Source organism: Coturnix japonica, chromosome 1, assembly GCF_001577835.2.
Source record: "Coturnix japonica isolate 7356 chromosome 1, Coturnix japonica 2.1, whole genome shotgun sequence".
NCBI classification, from domain to species: Eukaryota; Metazoa; Chordata; class Aves; order Galliformes; family Phasianidae; genus Coturnix; species Coturnix japonica.
This window is the reverse complement of record NC_029516.1, coordinates 69,160,852-69,171,682: the sequence shown is the minus strand read 5'-3', so window position 1 is coordinate 69,171,682 and position 10,831 is coordinate 69,160,852. Positions and strand designations below refer to the sequence as shown.

Here is a 10,831-nt window from a genome sequence, read left to right as displayed (position 1 = left end):
AGTGGTTCAACCTTGGTGGTTGTGGAGGGTCATTGGTGGGGTAGGACCCAAGACCACCTTAAGCAAGAGGACTAACTTGGCTTCTCCATTGTGCTTGAGCACAACATGTGTTTGTTCTGCAACTTTCACAAGAGTGTTACAGTACAGTTTTTGTTCTGAGGCCTTCACAAGATTGTTACAGTTTTGTCTCCAGTCACCAGGTAGTTATAAATCTGTTTCTTAACCAATGACTGAAAGAATTCACAATGTTACAGTTCCGTATAGTGTTGTCACACTCTGAACTAGACTGAAATGTCACCTTATTCCCACAGGGGAGCTTCCATCACCTCTCTGGGCAACCTTTTTCCAGAGCCTCGCTGCCCTTATGGTACAAAACATCTTCCTTATGTCCAATCTAAATCTGCCTTTTAGTTTGGAACTATGACCCTTGTTCTGTCACAGCAGACCCCTCTGGAGTTTGTCTCTTTCCTTCTTATGTGCCCCCTTTAGATACTGAAAGGCCACTATTGGGTCACATCAGAGCCTTCTCTTCTCCAGGCTGAACAGCCCCAGCTCTCTCTACCTGTCCTCATAGGGCAGGTGTTCCATTTTTGTTGCCCTCCTCTTGATGTGCTCCAACAGGTCCGCATCTACCAATAATAGGGGGGTTAGAACTAGGTGGTCTTAAATGTTCCTTCCAATCCAAACCACTCTGTTTCTATGATGCTATGATATGGTTGGCTTTCTGGGCTGCAAGGGCACCTTGTGGGTTCATGTCCTTCTTGCCATACACCAGTAACTCCTATGTCACATCCTCCTGTTGTGAAATAAAAAGCAAGTTTTTTTTTTTCCATCACTCAGTGCTGTTGTCTTCTGTAGCCCTTCGGCACACGAGACTGGTGAAATAACTAATCTCTTTAGAGAAAGTTTTTAAGGATATAACTTGATTATCTTGAAGCAGTCTGAGGGAGTAGGCAATTGACTGCTACCATAGGCTGAGACATTCAGTCATGGTCAATCATGTCTTAACTTTGCAATAAAGGACTGATCTACTCTACTCACTTAGGCATCCCAATCATTTATTTGGAGCTGGCTTCATTTCTTGTTCAAAAATAACTCACGGACACATTTCTTGTTTGTTTCTGGTTTTGTTTCTCTACTGGTACTTTTATCCTTGAAGACAAAACCGACAAGCCCATAGACATGAAGTCCAATGAGTGATTTCTACACAGCATTAATGTATTTAGTATCTCTCCTAGAGTCTACCTGAGACTGTGACTTAACTTGGTACTCGATGCATTTCTTGCTAATCAGAAGCAAGAGTCCTCAAGAGAAAGTATGCTGCCCTGGGTACTGTGCCACCACCTTGGAAAACAAGGGAGTTAGTGACATCTGCATCCTAGTGAATGAAGACATTTGTAAACTTGTTTAACAGTGACGCTGATTAGTTCTTTAATTTATTCTGTGGCTTCTGACCTCAGTAAGGTGAACTGGCTCTTCTGGTTCATCTTCATCATCATCTTCATCTACCACCTTGCTGTGGGGAGTGTAGTGAAAGCTTATGTGTGTTTGAGTGAGTCAGCTGTGTGCTGTGCAGAAGAATGAGGTTGAACTCATTGACTTGAGTGACCAGGTACTCCACGAAATGTGCTGTGAGATTCTCATCTGGAGTGATGAATTCAGAGGAAATGGCGGGCTGAGGAGATGGCGGGCTTCCAGCTTGAGAGTCTGTTCCCAAGAACTGGGAACGTGTTTCATTATGTTCAGAAAGACGTTGTATCAGGAGAACTACTTTTTCCTCATATGGCTTTGAGTCACATAACGCTGTGGCACAATTTTGGGACTGTGGTACTTACATGAGCCTAGGATTGTTGGTTTTTTCCCCTTCTGGTTTTTGGCCAAGCACCTTTCTGACCAAGCAGAAGGAAGTAAAGTCATTGCACATAAAAGAAAATCTGCTCATCTTTCCCATTTAGAAGGCTATTGAGATCATAGAATCACAGAATAGCTCTCCCAGTCTGTATATGTCTGAGTTTGCTTTGACTCAAGTGCAGTAACTCACATTTGGCCTTGCTAGACATCGTTAGGTGTTCTTGTGCCCACTCTTTGAGCCTGTCTTATCCCCCTGGCTGTCATCTGTCTTATCCTACACAGTAAGTTTTGAGGGAGGTGAATCTTTTTCTATCTCCTGAGTTGCACCTCCCCTAGTCAGCAGGTGTCTGCAAGTCATCTGACACTCAGAGGAATAACGCACATCAAGTTATTGAGATCTTTCTAATTCAACTAATGCTCTACTCAGGCTTCAGGATCTCAGCAGGAACTCCCCTGCTACTATCTTCTAGGCCTTGCAAATTAAAGTCACCAGGTTAGAGGAAGGCAGCAGTTAGAAAAGGCAGCTTCTATCTTGCCTTCGCAGGATACAGTGGTATCATCTCCAAATCTCCTGTATCAGCTGCTTTCATTTGCTCTCAGGCCAAATCTTCAGCCAATAAACGCTCCTGGGCCTTTCTGTTCAAAGGCAAACAAGTCCAAAGAAATGCTTTCAAATGTAAAATTGTCCACAAAGTGATGTTGATTGCCTCATGTTGATTTGAGACATTCCTTACCAGTCTCAGACAGCATCCCTTCCTTCCATTACTACAACTGTACTGCTCCGCTTCCTGTCATCAGCAGGCTCACTGAGTGAACTCCATCCTATCATGACATAATTTCAATGGGACTTGTGCTAAGGAAGTTTCTGGCTGCTTTCTGCTGATCTTGGATGGTGTTGGGAAATACTAGGTGTGACTTTGATCGGTTTCCTGAGTGTATGAGATAGTCACCTGCATGTGGGTGGAGAGGCAAGAGCTTCTGGTTTCAGCCCAAACCAACTGTCTTCAGGTATGGGGGTTGGAGACTCATTTACTCTTTTTTATTGATGTGGAAATATTATGCACATAAGAGCTCAAAGTGTTCTGTACATTCAGTGTGACTATAATTGCTGCTTTACATGGCCTTTGCCTCTGTTTTCCCCATTTCTCTCCCCCTCTAGTTCAGTAATGGTAAGTTCCATATGTTAAACGTCATGTGACTCTCTGACATGTGTTATGTATTTATAGGAGTTGCCTGGTGATTCCTCTCAGACTTCTCTGGACATCCCTCCCTCCTCAGAACCACTGCATTATCTCCAAGAAGTTTCCTGCCACCATGATGACTGGGGGCTTGTCTGACCCTAAACCTGCCACTCCAGAGATCCAGCATCTTGTTGACCAGGTGAGTTGCAGCCTGTCTATAGATGAATTCTGTGTAAAGGACTGACTCTTGAATCTATTGTGAAGGTAGGAAGACCAAATGGTGATATCGAGTGTTCAAACTGAAGAAGGTGAAAATGGGGATCCCTGTGATCAATGGTGCATATTTGCTTAGCATTCTGGATAGGTGCTGTGCCAATAAGACGAAGCCAAATCACTTTTCTGTCTTTGCCTGTAGGTAGGCATAGTGGTGGCTGCCTGTAGTTATATAGTTGGAAGACCAATCTACTATGCCAGCACTGAGGTCCATGTATTTGAAGGGAGAAAATTCCTCACATCATTGACAACCTGCAGAACCTGTTATGCCCAGTGGTGCAGCAACTCTTAAAAAGCTATAAGGTGCATCCCAAGGATCAGGAGCGGGACTATAGGGCACCACAGAGCTCCTTTCATGACTCCTACCAGGTGATTCCAGCAGCCGCCTTCACCCTCACAGTTCTGAGGGATGAGTTCTTCCCTCTTTGACAGATGCCCAAAGTGGAACGTTCTGCCTTGTGCTGAGAATGGGAAAGAGAAGGCATGAGTTGTGTTGGGGCAGCCCTCCTGTGCTTCCAGCTGGATTAACATCACCCTTTAATAGTGTCATTCTGTATGATTTTATGCTCTGCTAAGAGTGGGAGCAATTGGTGTGATGTGAATGCAGTTAGGAGAAGTGTCTGCAAACTGTGATATGTTCAGAACCTGTTAGCTCTTGGGATCATGTGGTTATGCACTTGCACCTTTGCCTTCTCTATAGCCTCATCCTTAGCAAGCCAGGGGATGCTGTTTGTTCAGTCTCCTTGTTTTATGGCTGTTGCCTAAAACTGAGCAATGTTTGGGGTTAAAGCAGCTGGTAGATAAGGGCTTAGAAACATAACTTGTTTTTCCATGTGAGGATTAAGAAGCTGCCTGCCTGCATGGTTTTAAGGAAGGCTCTATTTGTAAGCGACAAATGAGGAAATAGTGGTCAGAGTTCGTGAGACATCGTAAGTCTGGAGAGGAGCAATGCTGATGTTTCTTCCTACAGAACCAAGGGTACCAAAACCACCACAGCTATAACTTCTGCCCCTATTAGGGAGACTAATTATAAATTAGATTTTAAAGAATGCTGGAGGTAATGCTTAAAGCAGGAGAAATAGCTGAAGATTTGGATGTAAATTGAGTTATTTTGGTGGTTCTGAGTTTATTTCACTACTGAAATAAAGACTGAAAATTGGAGTGGTTGTTGGGAAGGAAAAGCTTAAATATGAACCTACCAACCATATTTCCTTTTCTTTTTACAGGTGAAGCCACAATTAGAAAGCAGGGAGAACAAGACCTATGGCATCTTTACAGCCATATTATACCGGTCTCAGGTGGTTGCTGGAGTCAATTACTTTGTTAAGGTTTGTACATATGATAAGAGGGACTATGTAATTAAACAGTGTAGGTGACTTGCTTCCATTTCTTGCCCCTGTGCAAATGTAGAAAACCCTCTTATGTGACTAATGGAATTAGGAGTATCTCCTGCTGTTTATAAAGTTCCAGCAGTGACTTTCCTATTGCCTTTCCATTCCCTGGTAGTGATTACTTCAATTGATTCCAGGTCAGTCCGAGGATCTGATGGAGAAGTATTGCAGTGGCTATATCAGCCTGTGTAGCCTTGACACGAAGAGAATTGGCAGCTGGGGCTTGGGGGGCAAAAGATTTGCTCTCATCTTATTTGACCTGTGGAAGGACAGACACTGCCAAGCTTTACAGTTAATTCTACATTCTGTGTGCACTGGGAAATTGTATTATACGGCCAATCTGAGCCTTGCTTAAATGAGTGATGATTATCCTTGTCCTGCTCCTGTGAGATGAGCCTTCCCTTTTTGGGCAAAGTGCTGATGAAGAGTAACAATTCACAGGAAGGCTGTGGTCAAGCCAGAAGTCGTGTGTGGTTGCATTTCTTCCCTTAGCGCCGTCTTATTGCTGACTTAGGCAATCACTTGTGAAGTACTTGCCTCGGTCCATGCAAAGCCTCATGACCAAGCTGCTCTTAGCATTGACTGGTATGAGCTCTGTCACAAGAGCCATTCTTTGCAACACTTTGGAATTTGCCACATCACTAATATTTAACCAACGGACTTACAGCTGAGATGTAATCCAGACCAAGACGTAGTGCCATGCTGTGGTCACTAGAAAGCATGGAAAGTCCTTTTAGAGCCAAAGGCATGAAACTTTCCTTCCAAATTGTGGCCCTCTGTAAGAGTTAAGCACCTGTTGTACTTGGCTCTGCACAGAGGAAATAATGCTTAACTCTGTAGGAAATCTTTGTAAGGACTTTCTGGATGGGAAGTTTCAAGCTGATGGACCAAGTGGAATCTCGATGAGTTAAATAAATAGGATGCCAGCAAAACGTAGCTCCTGCTATTCCTTTGGGTGCTTCCACAACTGGGCAGTCCTCATTTTCCATTAACATGAACCTCAAGGTTTTTATAATGGTTTATTAGTCTCTATTACGTAGAAACATAGTTTCTGTTGCAATTTACAGCCCAGACTTGGTTAAGAGTTGTTGAATGGAATTGGAAATATGCCTAAAATCAAGCTCCTGACAGAACATATTCTTCTGAGTATATACTGTCATCTTTCAGTTGTACACATATTCTTGTTTCCAGGTCCAGAATGGTGAAAATGATTACGTCCACTTAAGAATATTTGAAGCCCTTCCTCATGAGAACCAAGGTCCCAGACTTACTGGTTATCAGACTGGCAAAACCAGAGATGATCCTCTGGATTACTTCTGAGGGTGCTGAGGAATGATGGTTCCTCACTTCTGCAAGCCACGTGTGGATTCTACTTCTGTCAGTAAATGCATGAGATTAAAATATGCTTGAAAGCTGTTCGTCTACCGCGTGTCATGTCTAGATCTGCTGCCTGGCTAAAGCTTGTGTGGGCTCTGAAGTACTAGTCACACCTGCTTCTGCCACCTGCAGTACTGTAGCTCTGAGTACACTACACCCCTTTCAGCTCTTCTTTCCAAGTACTGTCAAGGCAAGCTCTGAATACAAATCTTGGGTGGTTCCAAGAATACTTTTGAGTGTAACAGGCCACATACTTCTTGGGTTTGCTTTAAGTGCATCAGTTACAAGCTATTGGCTGCTCTTCAGAAGCTGTGAGAGATAAATGTATTTCCAGGGGAGGAGCTGAGAAGTCAAACTGCGTGAACCTCTCTAAAAGCAGCTTGGCTGTTTGGGGTGGGGTTCAAGAAAGGGTGGAATTACTCAAAGTAGTGGGAGGAGCTGCAGCAGAAACAGCTCTATCCCAGTGTTCAGGCCCTGGAGTAGGGAATGACTGTGATGACTGGGGATGTACGGAGCTCACCCTTTCTTGTAGCATCAGCCACCTGCAATGACAAGTCTTCAGTTAAGGTGGGGACAAAGATAAAGGGCAACCCCAAACCACCACAACCCCATTAACACTAAGGGTGGGGACTCTTTTGGCAGATATAACTAAAAGCATATACGCAAAGAAATTAGTTGAGAGATCTGTTAAGCCCTCCCTTAATAATCAGGAGGCAGAATATGCTTTGTGTAAGCAATGCTACCCTACATTGTATGTAAGAAGCACAGCAATACACATGTAAGTTCACCATGCCCTTTCTTCTCAGAACTGCTGGGAGTTTCTTCACTATAGGACCAAGAACATACAGCAGTGTAATGTAGAAGTGGGCTGGTTCCTTCCATGTCCCTCACCAGATTAAAATAAAGTACTTCTAATTAAAACACAAAAACAACTGTAAACGTAAGGACATCTGGAGCATGAAAAAAGCATATGGGAAAAAGCTCTGAGCAAGATAACCACCAGTATTGAAAAACTAGTAAAGAAAACAGTGAAACACCAGTGAAATATACCACCTACATTTGAGAGAAATATTTATTGTCGTCAATGCAGAAATACTTGTCCAGCTGAAATTCCTTGCCAGTAGTTTTCCTCAGTACTCAGAAAATAAGCAATTAAAAACAACTACTGGACATGACATCCTACTGCTGGCAAGAGGAAAAGCATTAGTACCAAGGGAATGTCTCTTACAAGACTGCAGCTCACCTCTCTCTCTTGTTTCAGATCTTTGCCAATAAAAAAACATGATACAATTTAAATCTACAGATATACCCACAATTGCAAAACGGCACATAGAAGACTCAGGTTTTCCTCTTGCTCCTTGTTGCAAATATGTGAGTGCTGCTGTCACTCCCTATCAGTTTCCAGGTCAGGGAAGCCCATGAGCACAGTATTAAGCTACACCACAATCAGTGCAGCTTTGCATTAGCTAACGGTGAAAGGAGGCCTATGTAATTCATTTAGATATTGCACAGTAAGGGAACGGAATAAGAAAAACGTGTTTTTTCTTTCTTTCCAGCATTAAGTCTTAAAAAAAAATAGTTTTCTTTGTTGGCACAGAAATCAACATTTTGCAGCTTACAGAAAATATATATAAGAAATCATTAGGAAAGCGCATGAGATAAGTTTACTAGAAATAGGCCAGTTCATCATGCTTGGTCTTGCTGCTCTGGTATCCATGAAGACTCAATGGCTTGTTCTCATGAGGAAGGCTTCTGAATACCCGCAGGTGCATGAACTCATCATTGCCAACATGGACCTGAAAGGTATGAAAAGCAGTGAGGGGTGTGGAGCAACCTTCATCAGGAGTGGGGTTTAGGCTGACGTGTTTTGAGGATGGGGGAATCAGAGAGGTGGGAGAGAAATGGTTTTTTCCAATATTTCTCTTATTAAAGCTAACTCACAAGCATTACTATGAAGGTAAGTAAACAGAAAAAACCCATTCCAATGTTAATTTTTTCCCCGTTGCCCAGTGTCCTCTACCTTGATGAAGTAGTTTGTCCCCGCCACCAACTGAGTTTTGAACTCCACTGCAGTGAAGACATCAAAAGTTTTCCCTTCTTTCTCTTCAAGCTGAGGCTTCACCTTAGGGAAATAGGAAGTTAGTTAAGACTGACACGGCATTTGATATTTATGACTTGTGGCTCATACGACAGTGTGCCTCATACATTCAGTTCCTCATTTCACATTAAAGCAGGGCCAGGAACTCAGGCAGGCAGCCAAGGCAACACAGTGATGCGATTCAGTCATTATCCAGCCCTCCTCTACTCCAGTGCAACAGTAATAGCAGAGAGATGTTCTCTTTTCAGTTACATGATTTACTTCCATTCTTCCTATCCTATTACATTGCTACTGCCTGCATCCCACCTGCTGCCCTGTGGAAATAGGAACCAAAGCACGCCCAACAAGTTTGCATTCTGAAATGCAAGGAGGAGAACACTGCTCCAGCTCAGCACATTTGGTGTTTCCACTAAAAACTCCGGGCTCCATGACTACAGTCAGCTCAGAGTCACATGCAGGTGCAGCTTGCTGGGTGTCACAGCAATGACTCACCGCAGCATATGACCAGTGGACATCCTGACTCAGTTAGGAGAGCCCAAATAGAAGCAGTCTCTGAAAGACCCACTATCAGCCCGCTCTGCTACACCACAGTAAAGCCATGCCATTTCTATGCATGGAGGTGTCTAGACACAGCCCCACACTGCCTGGCACTGCAGCCCCTCCCCACATGAATCACCTTCAGTCCAGTGTCAGGGATGACCATTATCATATAGTGGAGGATCTCTGACTATTTGCACAGCCTGGCTGCTTACTCCTGGAGCAAGTGGTTGCAGATACCCCTGACCGAGGCCTGCCACAGCTGCAGTGAGAAGCCAAAGGCTGAGCAGAGCCATGTGGAAATCCCTGCCCTGGGATTTCCTCTGTGCTCCAAACTGCACACAGGCTCAGACTGGTGCTGCCAGCATGTGGTTTGGGGTGGTTTCTTTGCTGACATAACCTCATCAAAGTCAGCTAGCCCAGCTTTAATTCACAGACTGCTGTGTCTTTGCCTTTAGAAACAAATCTGGACACTAACAGTGCACTTCTCTGTGCTGATAAAGCCAAAGGGATGAGCACAGCTACTGCCCATGGCTGGAACGAGAGCACACACTGTGAAAGAACTTGTTGGCACAGGCGTTTTTGGGAGTGAAAACACACTCAGGGGGGAGAGAGAAGGGGGAGCTGAAAGCCTCACAGAGCAGCAGGAACTGCACGGGCATTTGCCTGCCTCTTTCTCCCGGTCCAAAAGCAGAAGGTTGGTTATAAGACTCAGCCTGTAAGAAGCTCAATGTAGAGCAGACCCTTCACACCTCAGGTAGTGCTCCTGTCGCCTCAGGCCACAGGCAGCGCTCTGAGGGGTTCCCAATTGCTCGCTATATTCCCCCACGCTCTGTCTTCTCTCTCGTCCATTTATTTACGTTTTGAGGGATGTAGAAGCTCCCCGTTCGGCTGCCTAAACCTGCTGCCCGTCCCGCGGCCTCAGCGCAGCAGGTTCAACCCCGCACAGGGGCCGGCACCAGCGGTGTGCGCAGCCAGTAGAGCCGCCTTAGCCCCGCTCGCCTCCGCCGCCCTCCTCGGGCCCAACCCCCTCACCTCATCCGCGATCTGCTGCGTCTCGCTGGTGGCGGGCTGGGTCTTGGAGGCACCTCCACACAACATGGTGGCAACGTAACACACCGATCCGCTCCCAGCCGCCGCCCCAAGACGAGCGGGGCAGCGGGAGGAAGCGGGGCGGGGCCTCGGGTCGCCTCAGTGGATGGTCGGGAGCTGCATCCGGGCCTCGCTCTGGAATATCCTCCTGCAGCACTGGGATGGTCCCTGTTCCTCATCCATCAGCCAAATCTGCCAGTGGAAATTCAGTGCAGGGCTGATACACTCTGCTTCTTGTCCCCACTGCTTCTCTACTGCATAGTCCAGTGAATAGCAACAAGGGCACGTTGTTTCCAGTAGGGTTTTGAGCCATAGGAGGGTAGGGGATGAGGGTTGGGGAGTAGCAGCCATTCACATGATGGGACATGCTAGTGGATGTTCTTGGGTGTGAACTTTCTACAGAGAGATGCTGCCCAGCTTGTCATCAGCATTATCCCCTGTGACACAGAGACATCACCATTATCCTCTGTGACACAGAGATGGGTTTTTGGACATGTGGCTGAGCAACTTTTCTCTTCTCTGGAACTTGGCAGGATGAGAACCTCTGTGCATGGATAAAAGGAATTTGGTTGCAGATCACCTTCATTAAGGGGTCCTTTTTTGTCCCTTTTTACTGCTTTTCCCTTGCCTCTAGCATGTGTGTCACTGCAATAAGGCTGCAGCAGAGGGGCTCATACAGCCTGGGCTTTTAGCTCAGGGTAAACAAGGCAGGCAGTGCTGACTTCATTTCTCATGTCTGTGCACAGTTTACATCTTATATTGCCCTTACTGAATTCACCAAGTACTTCTATGCTTTAAAAGCCACCTACTTCAGGGGCTGCATACTGGATCTGACATGTAGGAGTGATTCACTAGCACTACGACAAACTGGCTACTGAGCTTAATTTTAAGTGAGCCACAAAGTATTTCTCTTAGTCCTTTTGCCATCTAGTGGCCATCTCTGTTCACGCATTTAGTTAGATAAAGGAAATCGCAGGTCTCAGTTACCAACTCTAAACTATGCCTGGTGCCTGCAATCAGCAGGGCAATAA

At 45.2% G+C, this 10,831-nt stretch overlaps 2 protein-coding genes across 2 annotated transcripts; one reads left to right on the top strand and one right to left on the bottom strand.

The window, feature by feature from the left end:
* The first annotated feature begins 2,617 nt into the window (after positions 1 to 2,617).
* LOC107319031 (leukocyte cysteine proteinase inhibitor 1-like) lies at positions 2,618 to 6,118 on the top strand. The gene is made up of 3 exons (XM_015873526.2): positions 2,618 to 3,231; positions 4,532 to 4,633; positions 5,888 to 6,118. Exons 1-3 carry the CDS (start codon positions 3,166 to 3,168, stop codon positions 6,014 to 6,016), a joined length of 297 nt encoding a protein of 98 aa, XP_015729012.1. The 5' UTR covers positions 2,618 to 3,165; the 3' UTR covers positions 6,017 to 6,118.
* A 995-nt stretch (positions 6,119 to 7,113) lies between these two features.
* LOC107319025 (cystatin-B-like) lies at positions 7,114 to 9,898 on the bottom strand. Its single transcript, XM_015873520.2, has 3 exons — positions 9,744 to 9,898; positions 8,094 to 8,195; positions 7,114 to 7,869 (listed from the first exon to the last, which is right to left on the bottom strand). The coding sequence occupies exons 1-3, from the start codon at positions 9,807 to 9,809 to the stop codon at positions 7,741 to 7,743; spliced, it is 297 nt and encodes a 98-aa protein (XP_015729006.1). The 5' UTR covers positions 9,810 to 9,898; the 3' UTR covers positions 7,114 to 7,740.
* Positions 9,899 to 10,831: the final 933 nt, after the last annotated feature.